The sequence below is a fragment of the Diabrotica undecimpunctata genome, chromosome 2 (genome assembly GCF_040954645.1).
Source record: "Diabrotica undecimpunctata isolate CICGRU chromosome 2, icDiaUnde3, whole genome shotgun sequence".
In the NCBI taxonomy this organism is placed as follows: domain Eukaryota; kingdom Metazoa; phylum Arthropoda; class Insecta; order Coleoptera; family Chrysomelidae; genus Diabrotica; species Diabrotica undecimpunctata.
The window spans coordinates 14,993,755-15,019,038 of record NC_092804.1 but is presented as its reverse complement, the minus strand read 5'-3'; the positions used below and the strand labels follow the sequence as shown (position 1 = coordinate 15,019,038).

The following is a 25,284-nucleotide window of genomic DNA, read 5'->3' as shown; positions in this document are numbered from 1 at the left end:
ACACAACATAAATATTTATATTATTTAACAGTATATTACAAAATTCACATTCTCAATTGAAGTATATACAGTACATTTTTTGTTACTATTTTGAATTAGTTTGATTATGTCTATATTTAGTTCCGATTTTTCATTAAGTGTAGTATTATCAACGGGAATTATTTCGGAGACTCTCGATTCTATGGTCAGCTTTCTCCATATACTATACATGCGTGGTTGTTCCCCCAAAAAGCCAATCTTACTTACATTGGAAATTATCGTATGCTGATTTGTATTTTTATCTATTTCATTATTATATGCAGTATATGTTTCTCCACCGAATTTGCTTGTCATGTTTTTGGACAGTTCGTCTCCAGATTTTGGGATGCCATATGGTTCAATGGTACTAGTATAGTCATCGTCATCAATATTGTATATGTCTTTGTTACCATGAGAATGATAATCTTCGTCATCAATACCAATACCCTCCACTCCGTCAATAGGAATATAGTCACCAGAACCAGAACCAGAACCAGAATACTCTTCCGGAGTTTGGTAGGATGTACATATAAAATCCTTTTGAATTATTAGCAAGATTGTTATAGAATACCAAAGCTTCATTCTTCTAACCTAAAATATATAAATCTTCCTTAAAATGATATACAGGGTGAGTTTTTAGTGCGACATCAGTTGATAATTCCATTATGGTATAGAGTATCCCAAAAACTGAATTAGAAAAAATGTAAGCAATGATATATTCCATACTTGGAAAATATGTGGAATTCTACAGGGTGATTAATAACTATGTGGTATAGCAAACATACATTTTTTTAAATTGCCATGCTTTCTTAGAGCGGTGGAAAATTTTAACTGACAATCTGTCTTTATTTTTAACACCTTTATGCGAAACTTTTGCAAGTACATGAAAATTCTAAGTGCACAACATGAAGCAATATTTACGTTATCAAAACAAATATGCGAATATGAATTTCTAGTATTAATAGTAGTTTACACACGTTTGACTTATGGGCCCATAAGTCTACTTTCACATATTTATAAACTATTTACAAAAATAATTACGAAACGACTAGAAAATAAATTGGAATTTTATCAGCCCATAGAACAGGCGGGTTTTAGAAATCGATGGATTTCTAAAACCCGCCCATGGAAAAAAAGCGGCTATGGAACAAACGATCACCTACTGGTAATAAAAAATCTTATAGAAAAATGCACTGAATATAATAAACCACTAGCTTTAATATTTGTGGACTATGAAAAGGCATTCGACACCGTAAATCAACAAAAAATGTTGGAAGCCTTGACAGAATGCCGAATTGACTATCGGTATATAAATATAATTAAACACATATACCAAAACGCAACAGCCAGTGTTAGAGTGGGTGATCGTCAAACCCAGAAATTCCCGATACAACGTGGAGTACGCCAGGGGGACACCATATCGCCGAAACTGTTCACTACGCTTTTGGAATATATATGTAAAAGGGCAAAACTGACCGACAAGGGCATAAACATAAACGGAGAAAAGCTTAGCCATCTAAGGTTTGCAGATGATATTGTACTAATAGCTGATAGGATAGATGAGACCAAAGAACTTTTAAATCAGCTCTACCTTTCCTCGCTAACAGGGGGATTGAAAATAAATATATCTAAAACCCAGATGATTACAAATCTTGTAGTCAGCGAAGATATATGCGTAGGAACAAGATCCATAGACCAGGTAATGGCCTATAAATACCTAGGTCATGAGATCCGCATAGGAAAAGATAATCAAACCGTTGAGCTTCTCCGTCGTATAAGACTGATTTGGGCAGCCTTCGGCAAGCTGAACCATATTTTCAAATCGTCTGATATACCAATATGCCTTAAAAGAAAAACGTTTAATCAGTGTGTTTTGCCAGTGTTAACTTACGGTGCGGAAACGTTGACCATGACAAGGATAACAGTTCAAAAGATCCGTGTGTGTCAAAGGGCGATGGAGCGTGCTATGTTGGGCGTTTCACTACGAGACAAGATCCCAAATCGCCAGCTACGACAAAGAACAGGAGTGGCTGATGCAGTAGAGAGAGTAGCAACACTGAAATGGAACTGGGCAGGTGACGTGGCTCGAATGACAGATAATAGATGGACAAAGCGGATACTGGAATGGAGACCAAGAGATGATGCCTACCGAAGCAGAGGTCGTCCACCAACACGTTGGACTGACGATCTAAAACGTTGTCATAGGAATTGGATGCAAGAGGCACAAGATCGAAATAGATGGAAAATTATGAGGGAGATCTATGTCCAGCAGTGGATAAGCGAAGATTGAATAATGACACACTTTTGAAGTTAATACACTTTTAAAAACAGTAGAAGACAAAGATCTATGTTAGACTATATTCTGTCGAATAGAGAGTTACAACCCTCTCAAATCTTGGATGTAAGAGCACATTGGTATAAATAAAAATAAATCGATCCTAAGGTAAAGAACTCCATAGTTTTGTACAGAAGTAAAGGAAAAATGTAAGGAAAAGAAAAATGCTTACCTGAAATACGTGTCAACCAAAATACAAGAGGCATACCATACTTATAAAACAATTAGAATCGAAAAACATGCACTTGTAAGAAAAATAAAAATAATTACTGGGAACGCTTCTCGAAAGAAATGGAATATGATTTTTACGGTCTGCAAAAGGAAATATGGGGCTTTATAAGAGGTCAAACAAGGGAGGTAAAGGAACTAATAGAACCAAAACCCATAGAAAAAGATACGTGGATTGACTACCTAAAAAACTCTATGCAGAGGAAGAACAAACGACGCTAGAATCGGAAACACCAGAAATTACCACAAATATAGAACTTAATATAAATATACAGAAAGTTCGGAAAATACTTGAAAACCTGATGAACAGAAAAGCAGCAGATAAAGACGGGATACCAAACGAATTATTGAAATATTGTGGAGCAGTAATGACAGAATAGTTAATAACATTAATTAATAAAATTATAAAACACAATAACATACCGGAACAATGAAGAACGAGCGAACTATTTTTACTACTCTAAAAAGGATATAAAAACGGCCAAAAAACTACAGAGATATAAACTTACAACTAAAATGTTTAGCAAAAGTTTAGCAAATGAACAACATGGTTTTCGTAGTGGAAGATCGTGTACAGCTGCAATATTGGTCATAAAACAAATTACTGAGAAATCACTAGAGCATAATAGACCAGCATTTCTGTGTCTGATTGAGCTAAAGAAAGCGTTTGACAGAGTAAGACTCAAAGTTGTAATCCATCTTCTGTAAAATAGAGAAGTTCCCCTAAATATTATAAACACTATCGAAAACATCTACAAAAACAACAAAATGAAAGTCAGAATAGATTGACAATTTACAAAACCTATAGAAACAGGCAGTTAACACAGCAGAAAAGCATTAACAAAAAAAAGGATACAGAATGGAAAATAAAGGGACGCAATATTGACAGACCGAGATGAAAATAGTTTGCAAACACTGGTCCACAAACTTAACATAAGAGTAAAAGAATTTAACCAGATGTGAAACAGAAGTTGATGGCATCAGTATTGAACAAGTAAACAAGTAATGGAAATTACACTCTATAGCTAGGGAGACCTGAACTAAGGAGTGAGAGATCAAGTACAAAAATCAAATAGACTGGCAGGTAACCTTAATAACACTATATGGCGAAACAGACACATTAACGCTAAGATGAAATCAAGAAGTAATAAAGCCAGTATAAGACCAATAATGACATATGCCTTAGAAACAAGACCCGATACAGCCACACCGTAAAGGCTACTGCAAACTGCAGAGATGAGAGTACTTACAGGAAATACGCTGAGAGATCGAAAGAGAAGGGAAGACATTAGAAGAAAATGTAACGTATAGTGTATTAATGAATGGACACCCGTGGAGACGTGAGAAGACCCGTGTCGTCACAATAGCAAGAGATAAATCACCGATCGGCAGAAGAAGTATCGGACGACCGCGCATAAGATGGAGTGATAACCTTTCATAGAGGTATTAATCCGCCAATCACCAATCCTTGTTAAAGACGTAATTTAAGAATTTCATGGGTGGATCGTGTGACTAATGTTGAGGTCCTACGTAGAATAGGCAAGGAATGCAAGATTATTTACACCATCAAAGAGCGCAAACTAGAATATCTTGGCCATGTTATGACGAATGAACAGAGATACGGCTTGTTGCAACTCATTCTTTAGGGCAAGGTATTTGGAAAGAGAGGACCAGGGAGAAGAAGAATATCTTCGCTTCAAAACCTGAGAAAGTGGTTTAATACATCGACAACCGGACTATTCAGAATAGCAGCAAGCAAAGTTAGGATAGCCATGTTGATCGCCAACATCCGGAACGGATAGGCATCGTAAGAAGAAGAAGAATCAACAAGCAGAATTGTTTATAAAGAAGAAGAGTTTAGTATGATCTGTTATCCCACATAAATATTGTTTGTGACTAAAGTCTTACGCCAACTATATGCATTTAAAGAATGCTGTTAATTTATTAAAATCTTGTTCTCAATATCTTGAAAATTATTGTTCCAACGGTTTAAAAAAAGCTTGCTAGTCGAGAGAGAGCTAGTTGAATTACTAGGTACTGAATCGATCTTTATACAAAAACGCATTCTTCGTTTTTAGTGCGAAAGATTATTTCAAACTAAATGATTTTCAAAAAATTACAAAATATTTACTATATTATTGAATATTTGACAAAAACCATTACTAAAAATCTAGTGATAAACTCTAACACTGTGGAAACAAGCTGCATCTTGTGTTGACGAAAGCAATGATAAGTTGAATGTAATTTTGGTCACGTTTGTATCTCTTACTAGAGAATCATCTTTATTTCCACCATAAAAAGAGACAAAAAAATGTTTGCCAAACACAGTTAACAAAGATGGCTCGGTTTTTTCACTGAGAAATAATGCTGCTTCGGTAGTTAATTCAAGATGTTTCGGTAAAATTTTGACGAATTTAAATTTGCAGATCTTGTAAGCTAATAACGTTGTGTCTCATTCTGAAAAAGCATGGAGAAACATAAAATTCTGAATACTGAAGACAGTATAATTGATGCGATTTGCACCCTTTTAAAGATTTAAAAAAATTGGACACTTTGGACACACAATATTGGACTACTTCCTTCCGTGAATGCCGTGAGTAAGACAAGAATGCCAATGTCCTCTGCAACGACAGTCACAGCATCATAGGCTCGGAATGCAGCAAGCGCAGAACAGATGATGACTGTATCTGCATCAGATTTAGCCTGATCGACACTAAAACTCACTTCTGATAGAGCAGTTTTGAGAGGGTCTATTAAATTTGTTTTGTACTTTTCATTACCAAGAAATTTATCTTGGAATAATATTGTTACTCTTATTAAACTTTATCTCTGTCCATTGGAGCTTTTTCGTGCGACGCAAGCGCAGGAGGTGGGCTAAGTTTTGTAATGGCGCAGTGGGTCGATTATAAATTAATAATGACATAGGAATGTTAAGAAAATAATAAATAGATTTTAAATGATATGAAATGTATATATATATATATATATATATATATATATATATATATATATATATATATATATATATATATATATATATATATATATATATAATGGAAAAGTAAGTCTAAAATGATAAAATGATTCATTGCAAAACCCTCTATAATATTGCTCTGACATCATTTTATTGTAAAATAACTAGAAAAAAAGTTAAGGCAAAGCCAAAAAGAAAATTTGTTCAAAAATTTTTATTTTCCATTTATCCATAAAAATTTGTGGACATTTTAGTTTTCTACAGATAATGTCTAATGAAATTTTCTGTAGGGTTGCTAATTTACGAAATACAGCGCGAATACCCTTTGCAATCCTTATTTCAAGATGGCGAGTATTCAAGAACCCAGCCAACTTCGGCGTGCTGTAAAATCGAGAGAAATTAATGATATTAAACAAATTTGTGGTAAAAATTATTTTACGCAAAACCCTCTATGTTATTGCCTTAATGTAATTTTATTATAAAATTACCAGAAAAAAAGTTAGAATACCCAAAAGAAAATTTGTTCCAAAATTTTTAGTTATTTTTGTTTATAAATTTTTTATTTTCCAATTTACGATTAAAAATAATAGAAATGAAGTTGTAGACAATGTAATTTGCTACAAAAAATGTGTGTATATTTTTTTGCAGGGTTGCTAGTTTACGAGATACGGCGCGAAAACGCTTTCCCCCTTTTTCTTGAACTTGAACTTAAGCATATACTCACCCTCATAACATGTCAAAAAACATAAAATTACGTCCTCTAAGAAATGCACGCTAAGGCATAAAAATGTAACATTTCAATGGACTATGAATTTATATAAAAAATAAATCTATGCAGTAAACCAAATCAATTTAAAACATTTCACAAAAGTATGAACGGCCTGTCCTTTTTTGGTAAGAAGCATACGTACTAATCAACACAGTACAAACATAAACTAGGTACATCACTTACCGACTAAATGCAGAAAAAAAGTTTAAAAATTATTAGTGTTTGTGTTCGAGCCAAATGCTTATTATATTTCAGTACACTTGTACCGTTCGCGTCATAAAAAGCTGGTACAACTCTTATAACCAAAAATCGTGTTTTTTAAGTTGTGTACGTTGGTCTTGTCACATGTGTCATTCTAATTTCTAGGGCACTGTTGCCAGTTCAACTAAAATATTATATAAACCAGCTAAAAGCAGGGCAGACCGCCAGTTTTGAGTATACTAAAAACTAAAACATTATCGAACATTCTCTATCAGTCAGTCAAATTTATTTAAACATGCATCCTAAAAAATTCTCCTATTACTATTGTAATTTTCCATAATTTCAATTCAAAAATATTGATAGATAATCAATCTAGACATAACTTTAAATTATTATAATAAAACACTACAGTGAGATGTTGGATTGTAACTGTCACGTTTTGAAAAGCGTTTTTTCGTCCCGGATATTTTATAGTTTATATTACGTAGGATATAGTATAATGTTAGTTTTTCACATTTATTGTTCTTATAATAAATAATAATTTAATTTTGGTAGTTTGCCTGTTATTAAACTTATTGACACAAAATACAATTCGTGTTCGGTAGGTAATTGAAGTATAAAATTACAGTATATGCATTCCAATGTTCCCTGTGCCAATACCCTAGGTTTAAAGATCCTTCAAACATTTTGGATATTAGCTCAACCCTATCTCTGGTTATTAAATTTATTAGATACGGTTTTTTGTTGTTAATGATAAAAATAATACCTATCTAAAAACTTTATACATTTTTGAACGTTATTTTTTATATATTTAGATTTTGTGCAATTCCGTTATCTGTGATGGCAACAACGAATTGATTCACGGACCATTGCGTCCAGTCTGAACACAGGTTTACATTGGGAAAAAAAAGTGTACCAGTTTTATATGACGGGAAGTGTACATGCATCCTACGATTCATACGCTTTAAAGAAAAATTGCACATCTTATCTTATCATAGTCAAATAGTAATGTACACAAATCTTTGTTTGTTTAAAAATTGTATAAATTCTGCGAAATAAAATCATCGCTAATTTAACCCTCTCAGTCATGAATTATGAATATTATGTTAAATTACAATTTTGTGCTTGTAGATGTAAATACATAGTATCATTTTTTTATAAACTTTTGGTCCCAATAGAAATTTGTCTACGCCATGAGTCGATGATAAAATTAAAATGTCACACAATGAATTCTTTGGTGAATTCACAGTCTATTTTGGGTAAATAGAATTTATCACAGTCTCATATAATTTGTAACACAGTACAGTAGGATCTCTTTTTATGCGGATTATTTTTATATTATTAACTATTTTCATTACCTATTAACTATTCACATCCAGATGTCAGTAATGTGAGCCTTTGTAATTCGGGGATTCCCTTGTTACATGATGTCCCTATTACATAATTGCGAGTTTCGATCTTTTAACCGACTGTTTCTCCGTCGTTTCCAATTCTAGAAAATATTGCTCAACATCTCGCTTGCTACGCCTTATTCTGTCAATGTCATCAGCTTATGGTATCGATCTATTGTAAATAGTACCATATATATAATGTCGGTTTACAACGTTCTTCGACGTCTTCCGATTTCCAATCTTCATCTCATTCTATCGTTCCATAGATCGTCCTCCAGTTCTCTTTCCCTGATTTCTTTATCAACTCCTTCTCTCCAACTTCTTCTAGGCCTTCCTGGTCTCCGCCTACCTCTTGGTTGCCATTCAAGAATTTGTCTTGGTATTCTATTCTCCGGCATTCTCCTTACGTGTCCGTACCATCTGAGTTGTGTGGTTTTGATGTCATCAACAATATTATGTGTCATCCCCATGATTTTTCGTACTCTCTCGTTTGTTATTCTGTCGTGTTTGAAGATTCCCGCCGAGCGACGCCAGAAGTCCATTTCTGTTGCTCTAAGCATTTTCTCTGTTCTGTCTTTTAGGGGTCACACTTCGCATCCATATGTTGCGATACTTTTTATTGTCGTGTTGTATATTCTTCTTTTATTTTCCTTAGAGATGTTTTTATCCCACAGTACGCTGTTCAGTAAGGCTATGCCTTTCCTTCCCTGTGTATTTCGTTCCTTAATGGCTGCATCTAATTTTCCGTCCTGAGTGATCTTTACTTCTAGGTATTTGTAGTCGTCACATAGTTTGATCTCTTGATTTTCCTCTACGAGAAGTTTATGTTGATCTCCTCCGATACTCACGTACTCAGTTTTTTCCATATTCACTTCCAAACCCCACTCTTGTATACTCTTCTAATAGAGTTCGTATCATGTAACTCAGGTCTTCAGAGTCCTGTGCGATGATGATCGTACCTGGTCATCCTCAAAGCACAGAGTGTACAAAGTTAAGTTCATTAGTGGTATGCCCATATTCGTACAATTTTTCTTCCATTTGTTGAGTACTGTTTCAAAGTATATTTTAAATAATGTTGGGGATATACAGCATTCTTGTCTTAGTCTTTTAGTCACTTTGAATCCCGGTGTTATCAGATTTCTTGTTTTAATTCTTGTTGTTTGTTGGTAGTACAACGTTTTTACCGCTTCAATCAGTTCTATATTTATATTTGTTTTCCCCAGTTCCTCCCATAATTTATCAAGCGAGACACTATCATGTGCTTTCCTAAGGTCTACGAACGTCGGGTGGACTTCTTGGCCACGAGCAACTTTCTTTTCAATTATCTGAGTAATAGAGAAGACATGGTCTATTGTAAATCGACCTGCTGAAACATGAAATACCTCAGGTATTTCATGTTTATTTATGTATTCCTGGAAAAGTTGTCGTAGCCGTTGAATTAGTATTTTGGGTCCATTGTTGATGAGTTCCGGAGCTACATTTCCTGGGCCAGGTGATTTGCCATTCTTTAGATGTCTGCATACGGTTTCGACTTCTCTCTCATTTCTTCTGATTGGTGATCCTATCAGCCTGACGCCTTGTAGACCATAGTTCTCTAGCTGTTTGAAGGGCTCTCTTGTCTCTGTTAGTAAATCTTTAAAGTATTCTTCCCAAGTTTGCGGTGATATGGACCGGATAATATCTCTTTTTCTGTTGTTTTTTTCTCTTTTTCTGTAAATAGTACCGCCGTCTCTAATTCGTGTGTCTCGGACTGCCTTTTCCAAGGCAATGTTAAATAGGAGGCAAGCCAGGGCATCCCCTTGTCTGGGTCCATCCTTTATCTCAGAGGATCGAGAATTTTCTCCCTATATCCTAACGCTGGATTTTAAGTTAGACATTTTCATTCTCGTTAATCGATAAGTTTTTCTGGTATACCAAACTCACGCATTGATTAGTATAGTATTGTTCTCCGAATGAATAAATCTTAGTATTTTCAAAAAAGTTACAGTTGACAATCTGTGGAGGCCAAACAAAATTAGTAAACCAAAGAATGCTTTTAGCTCGTTTATTGATAAAGGGGTGTATTCTGTAACATTTCCGTTAAATTTAAGAGGCCTCTAAAATTTAACTTTTAACGGCCCTCTTAAAGTTTTAGGTAACATTGACATTCTATAAAGAAATATTATAGAGGACTGCTAAAATATATTATTTTAGAGGAACCCTCTAAATGGTTTTAAATCAGATACGGCAACGTCGCACATTGGTCGTGTTTAAACTACTTGTAAGGTAGAAATTGACCAAAAACTAAGTGTCGGAGGCCAAAAACTTAAGAAAGAAGGAGAAATTGACAGTCTGCTTGACTTATTATTTTATTAATATTGAAAATATATTTTAGTTTATTTGTGTTCGCGTTGGTTTTATTTTCATTTTAATAAAATTTTATTATGTCTCGTGCTCCACGAACAACAAGTTTCTTAAAAGAAAATAAAATTTTAACAGGAACTGAAATTAATCCTAATGAATTGAAAAAAGTCCATGTGTTATAGGAAAGGATTGATCATATCTCGGATTATCCTTTGATGTAATCTGATTTCAGCTCTACAAAAAGAATAGAACATTTAAATTTTCTTATAGGTGTACACATGAATCATAAAGTAAACTAAGACTTACATTATTATTTATTATTTCATCAACTAAAGCTTCGCCAAATATATCATAAAAAGACATTTGTCTTTTTTAATTGTTTATCTGCACTATAATATATAAATAACAAACTAATAATCATATAAACCTAACCAAACAAAAATAATCAAATAATATTTAACGGACTGCTGAAAATAAGAGGACAAGTTTTGACATCCTCCAAAATATTCTGTTTTAGCGGGAGTTTTAACGGTTTAGGTTAGGATTTTAACGGATGCATAAGTTACAGAATACAAAAATATTTTTAGCGGACGCTAAAATTTTAGAGGCCTCTAAAATTTAACGGAAGTGTTACAGAATACACCCCAAAATCAGTTCAACACATATCTGTGATGCCTATAAGTTACTTTGATCTACAATTACTTACTTTATGTTATTGTCCATAAACGATTCAAAAATAAAGAGAATATTATTTGTTCAAATACCACACTGTAGACCAAAATTCTGATTAAATTCAAAAGTTTTATATACAAGATGTTGTAGTGGAGAATTCCTTATCTATTTTAATAATTCGGGCTCTATTCCAGTTTTCTTTGATCTATGTTTTGCATCAAATTCTGGCTCTTCGTCATCAGTAGATACTAGAGAAATTTCGTGCTTGCAGCCATTTTCTAATATAGTTTTGATCTTTATCATTTCAATTAGGATCTTTCAAACTGCCGTCTAAAGAATATGGATCAATATTTTGTTCCAAAGTCATACTTGATGCATGGATATCAGTATTGGGCGTGTATTGAGTTTTACTTGTGCCTGATAATATAATGGATGGGTTTGATCTTGAAGACGCAAAATTACACAACTCAGGTAAAAATTCTAAACCAGCAAGCGTAATAAATTAAAACATTATTAACCAGTCGTATCTTATAGAAAATTCAATTATCCCTGTTTTATTTCATTAGGAATTCGCTCGAACATGAATCGTTTTAAGTTATAAGCAAGCAAAGTGGAAAAAGAAACGACGGTTTTAGTAATTTTAAAATATTTTCATTTTTCTATTAACCCTTTATAGGTCTGTGGTCGATATTTCGACCACCGCACTTAATAATACTTATGAGCTAGTAATTGACATGAAAAGTTACCGAAGTGCAAATTCAATGTTTGTAAATGAACTGTATCCAAAATTAACACCACAGAACAAAATCCGGCAACGTGGCAGCAATGTGGTCGATTTGCCAACCACTCTGGCAACCCATCATACTCTGTAAGTTACCGTTGAACGTGATCACAGGTTTTTGCCGTTTGTGAAAGTTAAAAAAATAGTTTACAAAGAATTTATACATCAAACTCAAGGTAACACATCACAGTATTATAATCTTTTATTATCTATTCAGATTCTATTGGCGCTAAGATAATATATCTTGATTTACTGAACATAACCTCAAAGTCACACATGTTGATTTTACAAGTGTTCTATTGAAATGTGTTTTTATTCTTGTTTATTTTAAATCTATACAATTACGCGACTATTACTTCATTATATAATGATATCAAGGTTGAATTTCTTGATGTTGATTCAGATGACTCAATGGATGATACAACTTTCCACCCTCAGGTAAGAACAAATCGCATTTTGGACGATGTTGATACTTCTTCAGGCGAAGACGAAATAGAAGAGAACCAAGGGAAGACACTAAAGTGCGATGAAACATATAAGTGGAGAAAGAAGGCTTCTGATGCACAAAAATATTCAAATGCGCCGTTTACCAGACCATTTGACCCAGCAAAACCGGTCAACATAAATTCACCATTAGATTTGTTTTCTTTGTTCATGAGCAAAGATATTATAGATAACATAATTATACAGTCAAACCTTTGTGCTCAACAAAATCATAATAATCTCGACCTAACTGAGGAAGAACTGAAAGCATTTCTAGGGGTTCTTATAATCATGGGATTTCATAAACTACCTAGTTTGAGACATTATTGGTCAACAAATATCAACATGCACATTTCCTCCATCTAAATAATAACAAAAATATGGAAAGAAATCAAAATAGTCCCAATTTTGACAAACCGTTTAAAGTAAGGCCTTTGATAACAGAACTGCAGCAACACTTTCAAGAGAACTTTTATACAAGTGGAAATGTTGCGGTAGATGAAAGTATGGTTGCTTTCAAGAGGCGAAGTTCTCTCAAACAATATATGCCAAAAAAGCCCATAAAAATAGGCTTCAAAGTTTGGGTCGTTGCATGCTCCGAAACTGGATACGTGCACAAATTTTTCATATATAAAGGCAAATCTCAATCATAACATGCTGAATATGGTTTAGGGGCAAAAATGGTAATAGATATTACCGAGTTTCTTAGAGGCGGAAACTACTGCATTTATTTTGATAATTTTTTCTCGAGTTTTCCTCTTCTTAAGAAAATGTTAATCTATGATTTGTTCTGCTGTGGAACTTTTAGAATAAATCATAAAGGCTTTTCAACACAAATGAGAAAGGGCAAAAACAATGAAAATGAGAGAACACGATTATTTCATGTTCAATGATATGTCTGTTGTTAAATGGAAAGATCGGGGGCGCAAATACATTCTAGTCGGCAGTACTATGCATAATCCACTTGAGATTACTTCAGTTTTGCGAAGAAAGCCAAATGGTGCACAAGAAAGTGTCAAGTGTCCCAAAGCCATAAGTAATTACAATCACTACATGGGTGGAGTCGATCTATTCGATCAACTTCATGCTTCTTATCCAATTTCATGGAAAGATCGAAGATGGTATATGAAGATTATTTACTATTTGATTGATTCAGCAGTGGTAAATTCATATATAACTTATAAGACTACAATGAAATTAAGGTCAATTAAATCGAAACCTGTATTTTAGAAGTGTATTGGCCAACGAGCTTATAGGTGATTTCCATATCAGAAAGGGGCCAGGACCTAAGGTAACAATAGGAAAAAATAAACTGAAGAAAATGGGAGCAACACATAATGCTATTAGCGTTGAAAGCACGGTAAGACTAAGCAATGTTGGCAATCCCATACCAGAAAAAGGAACATCAGGACGTTGTTAACTCTGTCCAACGAGGGCGAAGCCAAAACGTTCAAGTATTAAATGCTCAGATTGTCAGGTTGCATTATGTATTCAATATTTTCCATTATTTCATAATAAAAATGTTTAATTAATGTGTTTTTTTTTCTGTGGTCGATTATGGAACCACAAATACATATACCAAAGTCAACATACCTAATCAGGCTGTGGTCTAAATTTCAACCACCTAAAAAAACAATAAGGAGTGAAAATAAAATGAAAAGACGAATGAAAGTGCAATGATGGATCATTCTTTAATTATAATCTGCAAAGAATTTGTTTAAATTACCAAATAATAATTCTGCCCTATAAAGGGTTAATTTCCTGTCCTATCAGAGTGCCACCCCTCACATCCAAATGTGGTCGAATTTTTATAGATCTGCCCTGGATTATTTATGATATTTTCAGAGTTTCTAAATTTCGATACAGCTTGTTTACCGTTATTATACAAATTTTGAACGTTTTTTTTTAAATATTATCATGAACACCCTATCTGTTATATATATTTTTGATTTTTGTATTTCTTATATTCCCAAATGGTTTTTTTGGGTATTTACTAATAAAATTTTGATTACTTATCTTTACGGTAAAAAATTCATATATGCTACGTGCAACATAGTGTGGGGTAAAAGGATTCATTTATATCTACTATCAATGGACCCTTTATGTTCCATAATCTGGATTTAAAACGGTGTCATTGTTAATGCGACACCTTTCAATTGCCTTTCAAGCAAATATTTGCAAATACGCACTAAACTGATTGGCTTACTTTATATTGTGCGAAACACGGATATCATTTGGTCACAAAGTGATATAAGAAATTCGCCAGTTTCTCGCAGTGAAATTTGAACTACTCAGGTAATTTTGTGTAAAATTATTAATAACTTTTTGCTTCTTTATTATAAACAATATTATTTTTATTTCTTGTTAGCCCATTGATAAAATCATTTTATTTTCTCTACTGACGCGACCTTTAAAACTTCTTCAAACCGTGGGTAATTGTCTGGTTCTACCTTGGCTACCTTTATTTCATTCTATTCTTTTTTTTTTAGTTAAATACCCATACATTAATATTTATATATATAATTTCGGTTTACAACGTTCTTCGACGTCTTCCGATTTCCAATCTCCATCTCATTCTATCGTTCCATAGATCGTCTTCCAGTTCTCTTTCTCTGATTTCTTTATCAACTCCTTCTCTCCAACTTCTTCTAGGCCTTCCTGGTCTTCGCCTACCTCTTGGTTGCCATTCAAGAATTTGTCTTGGTATTCTATTCTCCGGCATTCTCCTTACGTGTCCGTACCATCTGAGTTGTGTCGTTTTGATGTCATCAACAATATTATGTGTAACCCCCATGATTTCTCGGACTCTCTCGTTTGTTATTCTGTCGCGTCTGGAGATTCCCGCCGAGCGGCGCCAGAAGTCCATTTCTGTTGCTCTAAGCATTTTCTCTGATCTGTCTTTTAGGGGCCACACTTCGCATCCATATGTTGTGATACTTTTTATTATGGTGTTGTATATTCTTCTTTTGTTGTCTTTGGAGATGTTTTTATCCCACAGTACGCTGTTTAGTAAGGCTATGCCTTTCCTTCCCTGTGTATTTCGTTCCTTAATGGCTGCATCTAATTTTCCGTCTTGAGTGATTTTTACTCCTAGGTATTTGTAGTTATCACATATTTTGATCTCTTGATTTTCCTCTACGAGAAGGTTATGTTGATCTCCTCCGATACTCATGTACTCAGTTTTTTCCATATTCACTTCCAAACCCCACTCTGTAAACTCTTCTAATAGTTTTCGCATCATGTAACTAAGGTCTTCAGAGTCCTGTGCGATGATGACCTGGTCATCTGCAAAGCACAGAGTGTACAAAGTTAAGTCTATTAGTGGTATGCCCATATTCGTACATTTTTTCTTCCATTTGTTGAGTGCTGCTTCGAGGTATATTTTGAATAATGTTGGGGATATACAGCATCCTTGTCTTAGTCCTTTAGTCACTTTGAATCCCGGTGTTATCAGATTTCCTGTTTTAATTCTTGTTGTTTGTTGGTAGTACAACGTTTTTACTGCTTCAATCAATTCTATATTTATATTTGTTTTCCCCAGTGCCTCCCATAATTTATCAAGCGGGATACTGTCATATGCTTTCCTAAGGTCTACGAATGTCAGATGGACTTCTTGGCCACGAGCAACTTTCTTTTCAATTATCTGAGTAATAGAGAAGACATGGTCTATTGTAGATCGACCTGCACGAAAACCAGCCTGTTCTTCGGCTTCCATATCTTGGTATTCTTCTTCTATTCGATTTTTTATTATTTTCCCATATATTCTGCTAATACTACTAGTAACTGCAATTCCTCTATAGTTTTCAGGTTTCGATTTATCTCCCTTTTTATGGATGGTGCTCATATGCGATTCTTTCCATTCCTCAGGTATTTCATGTTTATTTATGCATTCCTGGAAAAGTAATTTTCCATTACATTAATATTTTAGGCTTTATAAGTTCTTGTGATGTTTTTACTCCTTTTCTTTCCATTAAAGTCTTTTTAGTTTCTCTGCGTAGTACCATAATTTCTGTTATTTAAAGTATTTTCTTAGTCCTCGACCTTTTGGAACCCATTTTGACTGTACTTGTTCTTCCAATAGGATCTACCAACAATTTCTATCTTTGTTTTAATTATTTTTCAGTAATTACTATTATACTTTATTTGATTTTTTGGGTTAATCTACACAAATATTTTATTTTGGACATTTCTCCTCTAAATCTAAATTACTTCTCAACCTCGTCTTCAGAAATTTCCAAGTCTAATCTTTTTTCTTCTCTACTCTCTACTTCATCATTTTCCTTGGGCACTGGTCTCCATTCATAAGTCTTACATGTCCGTACCATCTCAAACTCTTGGCTTCAATGGAGTGCATTATTGTTATTTCAATACCCATTCTTTTCCGAATTTCGCCATTAATTTTTTTTTATCATAAAGTATTATTATTGTTCTGAAGCTATTTTCTTGTGGCATTTTAAAGTAATTACTATTTAAATGGGAATAAGCCACAAGTATAATAAATAAATTTACTAATGTTTGTATTTTGAGAGCGATTTCGGAAGTGAAAATTAAAACGTCAATAAACGTACTTTAACCTTTAATTGTCGTTTATTCCCATTTAAATAGTAATTACATAAAGTATCAGTCTTCAAAAACGTTTCCAGAACCCTATTTCCATTGACAGTAGCTTCTTTTTTAAACATTCTGTCATTTGTCAGATCTCAGCTCCATAAGTTACGATGCTTTCGAGTATGATGTTGTAGAATCTGATTTATGTATCTGGTCTGATTTGTGTGTTTCACAGCAGCAATTTAGTTGTTTTGTTACTTACTTACTATGTCCAATTCGTTCTTTAATTTAAGTCTAACTACAGCTCTCTTTAGTAATTGTAACTCCAAGGTACTTTATGACAACCTTTCTAATTTTATAGTGGTCTAAATTACTTCGATTTGATTTTCTAACAACTAAATATCTGGTCCTTACCATATTTATCGTCAAAGCCCAATCCTTATATTCTCCTATATATATTCTCTATCATATATCTTACATCATCTTCATTCTCAGCTAATACGACGTGGTCGTCAGCAAAGTGCAAAGTGAAAATTTTATCGTGATCTATAGATACACCCAAGTTATAACATATGCGTCTTCGACGTCGTAGCGCTGAATTTAAATAAATTTTAAACAAATTTGTTGGAGCCATTGCACAACTTGGTCTTAATCCTTTAGTAACTACACTATCCTTTATTATAATCATTTATACTATCCTTCTTTATTAGAGGCTAAAATTTATTGAGAAACATGCTATCATAGCCTTTTTTTAGATCTACGTATACCATGTTTCTAAGTTTCTGGCAGATCTTTTTTCTAAAAACTGTTTCGGCAAAACAGGTTATGAGTGCCAGACATTCTTGCACGGAATCCACTTTTCTTTTCTTTTTCCGTAACTTGGTTCTCTATTCTTTGATTTATAATCTAGAAACAGAGTTTGTTACACTTAAACCTCTGGAGTTGCAATACTTCTTCTGCCATCTTTTTTAGGGATGTTTGATACGAAGGCTGTTTTCCATTCGGATGGCAGTTCTTCGCCTCTCAAAAAGCAATTAAACACAGAAACAGGTAGCTGCAGCAGCGACTCCGGTTCATACTTTAAAAGTTCCATGGGCAGACCTTGTCATTAGGACTTTCTTTACTTTAGTTGGTGTTAATTAGTTTTCTTCTAAAAAGATGTGTGTGACTAAAAAGACTGATCATTATCTTCAGTAAGAAATTGTGGACGATCCTCAGACGATTTTGATAGTAATCTTTCAAACTTTTAGCGGTATTAGTCTCATATGAACTTTTTCCTTTCTATACGTTCTTTGGGATTTTATTGTCCTCCATGCTTCGCCTGCTAGTTACTCATGTTAAAAGTTATGTCCATTTGAACTGTAACTAAAGTTAAATATTGTACCCAGGTTTTTCAAATCTGCATATTTTATAACTTTCTCGAGCGCAATGTTAAAAAGGAGGCACACCAGAGGATCTCACTTCTCCTCTCTCTTTTGAGATTGATCATCTGTTGGTGTTGAATACTTCTGGATACCTATTTTGAATATTTATTTTACATATATTTATGTATTACATTACCTAAATACTGGCGAGATACACGATTTCATTGTTTGTTTGTATTCGAGGTTAGACAGCTGCGCTAAGTATTTTACTACTATGGAAAAAGAGAATCCATACAGAACCTGCATAATACTTTGTCTATAAGGCGAGTCTACTTTGTCTACAACAAAGTTAGCCGCAAAGATATTATTTAAGATACATTTTTGTGATGATTAATAAATCAGTATAAGACCGCCCTTCACCAAGTGGACTTAAATGAGTCACTGAGAATCTTACTGAATTTCAATTTTATAATTTTCAAGCTATTTCATTATATTTTTCTATTTTTTGGAGAGTATGTAGTGGTATCTTATTTGGGTTGTTTTTTTTTATGATTATTCAACAGTTATGTAAATATTATTCATGAATCTGCTTACCTGCATATTACTTTTTTTAGTAAACCAGTATGTTCCAGAAACTACTTTTCTTTGCATGCTTGCAAGTTATCTGCAGCTATTATCTTTATAATGATAAAACTAATCAGGTTATATCATTCCCTACGCTAGACAAATTACCAGAAGGATTCAAAATAATTCGTCCTCCAAGGACATTAAGAAGAGCGTTTATAGGTAACTATATTTTATTAATAACATTATACGATAAGAAAGTACATTACAAATGCTTTCTGTCAAATGCTTTTGTTATTAAAAGTTTGTACTATTTGAATGGGTATTCAAATTTCTATAACGTGATTATTTCTTTAACCTGAAACAAGAAATTTTGCCTGTTTATACTTAAATTAATTTTTTTTTAAATTAGACATGAATTCCGTGTTCTTTCAGAGACAGTGATATTTTTACAATTATATCTATGTTGAAATCATTGAATAATTGATACATTGTTCTAAATTTAGCAACTAAATTAGTGTTTACTTTTAAAATTCATTTTTAATATCAAATTTTTAATTTTTTAAGTGTTCAACAAATGTACATATTATCTAAAATTTCTGTTGAAAATAATACAAATGTGATATTTGTGCTATAGTGATTTAGTCATTTTACCGCAGATGTGACGATAGATCTCCTTAATTTTCTCGTTGACAAACTTAACACATAGTTTCAACAAAATACTTCACACATAGTGTGGTCACTTCCTAAAAAATGATACTTTCATAAAAAAAGAGATATAATTTAATTCAATAACCACATGCTAATTACTTCATTGTTTTTCATAGTTTTTATTTACTGTATTTCTCCTCTTATTTCTCCTCTCTTTCTTCATTTGTCTTCAGCTCTTTATTCTTTATATCCTGTCAATCCTCATCCTTAAGGTCTGTCCATTGTATCATATAAAATATTCCCATTTCTGTTTTCATAGTAATGCCAAATTGTTCCATAATATTCAATTTCCATATACACTCTCGTGTTAAATACTTAAATGTGACTTATTATCAATCCAAATACTTAAATTTGAATATTCCTTTGATTTGTTTTCCATCGTCTATTTGTAGTTGTCTTATATTGTTGCTTTCTGTTGTTAAGTTTTCGATTTTGTTTAGATTTATTTCATTTCCTTATACTTAACTAAACCAAACTAAACAAGCAGAGCTAATCTGACTTGACAATGGAAAGTTTGACCTTACCGAAACTACAACACAAATAATATATATATATATATATATATATATATATATATATATATATATATATATATATATATATATATATATATATATATATATATCTTAGCGTATTTAAATAAAACGAGCGGTTCTTAATTTATATAAATATATTTATTTATAAGTTTACAGCACGAAAACATCTTATCTCAATTCATAACAGCGTTCATATATATACCAAAAGTATTCCATCTCTAAACTTTCCGTTGGAAGCGCTGCGAAGGCAGGCGCTATTGAAAATGCCATCGATTGTATATTGGAGATTCATCCTTCTAAGAATTGTGACACGTACCCCACATCGCAGATGCTATTTCGTTACACTGCTCACACTGCTCTCCTCTTAGATCCCTATCAGCAACTTTACATGAAGGCCCAGTATGGTGGAATCTACAGGACTCTCCAGCTCTGCATGAACCCCTCAGAAAGAAATAACAGTCTTTGAAGGACACGATCCTTTCGGATTAATGCAACACACAGTAACTCGTATGCCAGTTTCTCGAAAGATCACTTCAAGCATGCTTCTGACAATCTTCCAATCTAAATTTTCCAGTGCATGACCTATCTTGGGTAAGGCCAAATTCTTGATGTCATAATTACACACGATTTTCTTCAAATTAGTTAGAGCATGCCATATATCCTCATAGCTTGCCCTGTCTGTATACGACTTCCTCGTCATCATATACAGCAAATATCGAGGACCATCTTCTAATTTCAGTACTCTTCCAACTTTAGGCTGCTGATTTTTAACTCTTGCAAACGACCGAACTTCTTATAATATACGGATGAGATTCCTTTAGTCATCTCAAGATATTGGGCAACACAGTGGGCTAGAGAGACGTTATGCGTTACACTAAAAAGATCCTGCTGAACTTCTGTGGTCACGCCGAATCTAGCACTCTTTCCCTCTGCGAAATTTGACATAAATTCATTAAAGCTTAATTCGGTATATTACGTCATTTATTCTCTTTTTAATTTCATACGGACTTTCCCATTGTCTTTGCAGTTTAGGAGATAAGCCTCGACGACGTCGTGGATTATAAAGCCAAACAAGATCACCTACTTCAAAGCTTTCATTCCTGCATCGCAAATCATATTGATCTTTCATTCTGTTACTGGCTAACTGGATGTGTTGTCGGGCAAGTTCATGAATGTTGTTCATTCTTAACTTCAGGCGGTCTACATATTCTTCGCTTGCAACACGTTCTTTGGAAGGTCTGCATTTAAACTCTAGGTCGCAGAGCAAACTAAATTCACGACCTACCATCAGTCAGGGTAGAGTCTGGCCTGTAGTTTCATTCACGGCCGAGCGGTAGGCCATTAGGAATAAATGAATGTGCTGGTCCCAATCTCTTTGATGTTCTGATACAACTTTGGACAGGTGTTTACCCATTGTTCGGTTCATCCTCTCGACCATTCCATCTGATTAAAGATGCAGGGGTGTCGTTCTGGTCTTATTGACACTAATCAATTTATAAACGTTTTGGAAAAGGGTTGACTCGAAGTTTCGCCGTTGGTCGGAAGTGGATCTCCAAGGGAACACCAAATCGGCTAAAGAATTCTTTAACAAGTACCTCTGCAACGGTAGCAGCTTCTTGATTTGGTATCGCAAAGGTCTAAGTCCATTTCGTAAAATAATCCATGGCTACCAGGATATATTTATTTCCATCATTCGTCTCATGTCGATTGCTGCTCTTTACATAGGACTACCAACATCGTACTGTTTCATGGGTGCCCTCTTTTACCAACTGGACCATTACTAGTTGCACACAGTTCACATTTCCGGTACTATCTTCTTACATCATCTTTACAGTTCAGCCAATAAAACAATTCTCGCACCTTTTGCAGAGTCTTCGTAATACCAAAGTATCCACCTGATGCACCGTCATGCAACTGACGCAATACTTCTGACACTTTACTTTTAGGTACAATCAACTGAAGCTTAGTTTCTGTACCATCATCGTTTTCAAAGGTTCTATACAGAAGATCATCTTTTAGCACTAGGCAATTCCATTGACTCCACTTCGACGCATCCAATCCAATACTATTTTTATACATGGATCATCTACTTGAGCGTCTCGTAGCTGTTGAGGCTGCCATTGATCATTAATGACGGTGGTTCATCTCACGGGGCAAAGTCGTTCTCCTAATTTAAGTCCATGATTACAATTTGCACTGTATGGCCGTCTTGACTGAGCATCAGCATTTGAATGACTTTTTCCAGCCCGGTGTTCGATCTGTTCTAGCTTTCTGACTGTTGTATTATTTTCTTGCAATTTACGGTGAATGTGACCTACGTCACCACCATTTGAACTTCTGGGTTCACGTCTCTTTGGCATCGTGTTACGAACTACTATCCGTACGATTTCCTCCAGACGTTTATCGTTTTGTTCGTCGCTCTCTTTAGTGGTTCGTACTCGATATCTTCGTGAAGCTCAACTAGCTGTCAAATGTTCCAAGGCAATGGCGAGCGCTTAATCTAAAACTTTCGGTCTTTCTAGTCGTAAAACTTTCTGTAGTTCACTGTCTCTCAATCCATTGACGAAGGTATCTACAGCAATTTCTTCCAAAATGTTGTCTGGTACCTCTGGATAAGCCAACCGCGCTATACGAGCAACATCTGCTTCAAATTCTTGCAAATTCTCACTTGCTCAGTGATCAGTGTAGTAGTGTCTAGGGGCTTGGGAGACTACGACCTCGGTAGCCCTGAAGAAGACATCGAAGAAGATGTCGAGAGCTCGACGCGGTTTAACCCGGAAGATATTAGTTCTTGTAGTAGTATGAATTTTAGCTCTAGATAATATATATATATATATATATATATATATATATATATATATATATATATATATATATATATATATATACAGAAATCTCAAAATATAGATAATAAGACCATAAATAAAAAAATGAAACCATTTAATGAATTTGCTTTAAACGATAAAACCAAAATAATAATAATGTATTTTTTTTATTTCAAATAAGTTATTGATTTACTCAATTATTGATTGATATGGAAAAAACTAAATGATAATTCAGTAAATTTAAAACATAATACAAAGCAAATATTCTTTTGCAGATAGGACCAACTTAGTTTGCCAAGATAGTGGATTCCAGTGCAAGGAACCGTTCGATAAATCTGTAACATTTCAATTTGAATGTGAAATCGATGATCAATGTCCAAAAAATTATAAGTGTTGTCCGCAGAAATGTTTTACACATAAAATATGTTCTCAAGGAAACATTCAAAGTTCTGTAATTGGCAATGGCCCTTCGGAGAATTCGTTTATGCCTAGACATCCAGGTGCATCCGGAGACATTTACAATATTCCTGGGAGATTCAGTCAATCTGACAATGTTTTTTCTTACAACCAGAAGAAACCCAGACAATGTCAAAAATGGCCATATCCTTGCCCACGACGTTATTCGTATCAGTTTTCAAATCCATATAAATGCGAAACAGACGCACAGTGTCCACAAGGTTATTTATGCTGTCAGCAGGATTGTTTTTTGCATAAAATTTGCTCCAAGGAGGTTTCTTCAGATGAGTACGTCGAGGAACTGAGAAAAGGAGATGATAAATCTGCAGTAATTGAAAATACCGATGATACAACCACTACTCCAGAACCAGAAATAACGACTACAACTGATTCAGAAACTGAAACTACAACTGATGAACCTACTACTATTCCGACCACAATAGAAGAAATCAATTCGGAGGACGAAGACAGCGAAGAAACAACCACCGTTACTGAGGAGACCACAACCATGGAAACTGCTGCGGAAGAAGAAGAAGAGAATGAGGATGATAAAGAAGATAGCAACGAAATAAATCCTGATACTATTGGAACTAGCATTGAAAAAGAAGAGAGTGACTATGAGGAGGAAGATGAGACTGAAGAGAGTGAGGAAGAAAGTAAAACTACCACTGAAGATCCCAATGCTATCAACCCTGAGTATAAAGACTATTATGATTCTGCTGAATCCGAATCTGAATAGAATCTGAAAGAAGTACAAACTATTAGGTTTTTTTGTATTAAACTAGTTTTTTAGTTTCTTTGTTTTTATAATTTGAAATATACTATTATGCTTACGGAATGAAGTTGCATACAGTAAATATACATAAACATTTTTTTTATTTCATCCATTTGATTTACTTATACAGTACATTCATGAAGTATGGAAACGGTCTATTATCTCATCACTTAATCATTTTCAGAGTTAAAGCTATGACAGGTCGATTTTTATTTTTGTTTTTTAACTTTTACCATCTCTACCTTACCAGATATAACGTCATCGATATTTTTTTAACAGATAGGGCATATTTTTATCTAAAAAATGAAAAGCCCATATTTTTCTGAATACAACTGTACCAAATTCATCACATTCAAATTTCAGTATACAGAGTATAAAGGAAACCAGTGCTCGTATTTCTTAAAATTTAATTCAAAATTATTTATTTTACAAATAAAATTATTAAAGAAGTCATTTCATATTAAAGACAAATAAATAACATAATTACAACAAATGCTCGAATTGATCACCTTGGTTTAATTGACAGTATCCAAGACGTCTAAGGAATTCTTGGGTTATGTTTGACAACATCACTGGTGTAATTTGCTTTATTTTAATACGAATTCTCTGTTTGAGGTCTACCAAATTGGTAGGTCGGTTTACATATATTTTACTTTCCAAATAACCTCAAATAGAATAGTCCATGGGATTCAAATCTGGCGACCTAGCAGGCTATTCAATGTGGCCGCGTCGTCCTATTTAGCGATTTTTCTAACCACTAAAGCATAATGTGGACTTGCTCCATCCTGATAAAAACCAAATGGTGGGATCTATTTGACCAGGATTATTGATATCTTGGAAATGATGTTAAAAATGGAACTACGTAGGTTTGCAACATCTCTAAATACTTTTCACCCGTCACAGTACCGTCAAAGAAATACGGTCCTACAATGGTATTCCTAAAATCCCAGTGCATACATCTACTTTTGGGTGATATTAGGTATAAACTTTTATTGTCCAATTGGGATTTTTTCTTGCCCAATCACGACAATTTTGCCTATTAACGGTACTATTTAAACAAAAAGTGGCCTCATTGGAAAACAAGATATTATATTCAAATCCATTATTTCGATTACACAATTCATGCATATTTCCGCAACACTCCTTGCGTCTATCAAAGTCATCTTCATTGAGTTCATGTATAAGTTTAATTTTATATGAATGTAATTTGGCCTTTTTTAGAATTTTATGAACAGCACCACGACAGATATCATTGTTAGTTGATACAGTTGTAATTGAAGAATGACGATTTTCTTTAATTTCAAGACATT

The 25,284-nt window shown here is 33.9% G+C and overlaps 1 protein-coding gene and 1 long non-coding RNA gene across 2 annotated transcripts; one reads left to right on the top strand and one right to left on the bottom strand.

Annotated features, from left to right (window-relative positions):
• LOC140433203 (uncharacterized) lies at positions 1 to 6,815 on the bottom strand. The gene is made up of 2 exons (XR_011949887.1): positions 6,508 to 6,815; positions 1 to 609 (listed from the first exon to the last, which is right to left on the bottom strand). It is a non-coding gene; the product is annotated as an uncharacterized lncRNA (long non-coding RNA).
• A 7,529-nt stretch (positions 6,816 to 14,344) lies between these two features.
• Positions 14,345 to 24,066, top strand: LOC140433202 (uncharacterized). The gene is made up of 3 exons (XM_072521243.1): positions 14,345 to 14,490; positions 18,722 to 18,893; positions 23,019 to 24,066. The coding sequence occupies exons 2-3, from the start codon at positions 18,731 to 18,733 to the stop codon at positions 23,936 to 23,938; spliced, it is 1,083 nt and encodes a 360-aa protein (XP_072377344.1). The 5' UTR covers positions 14,345 to 14,490; positions 18,722 to 18,730; the 3' UTR covers positions 23,939 to 24,066.
• Positions 24,067 to 25,284: the final 1,218 nt, after the last annotated feature.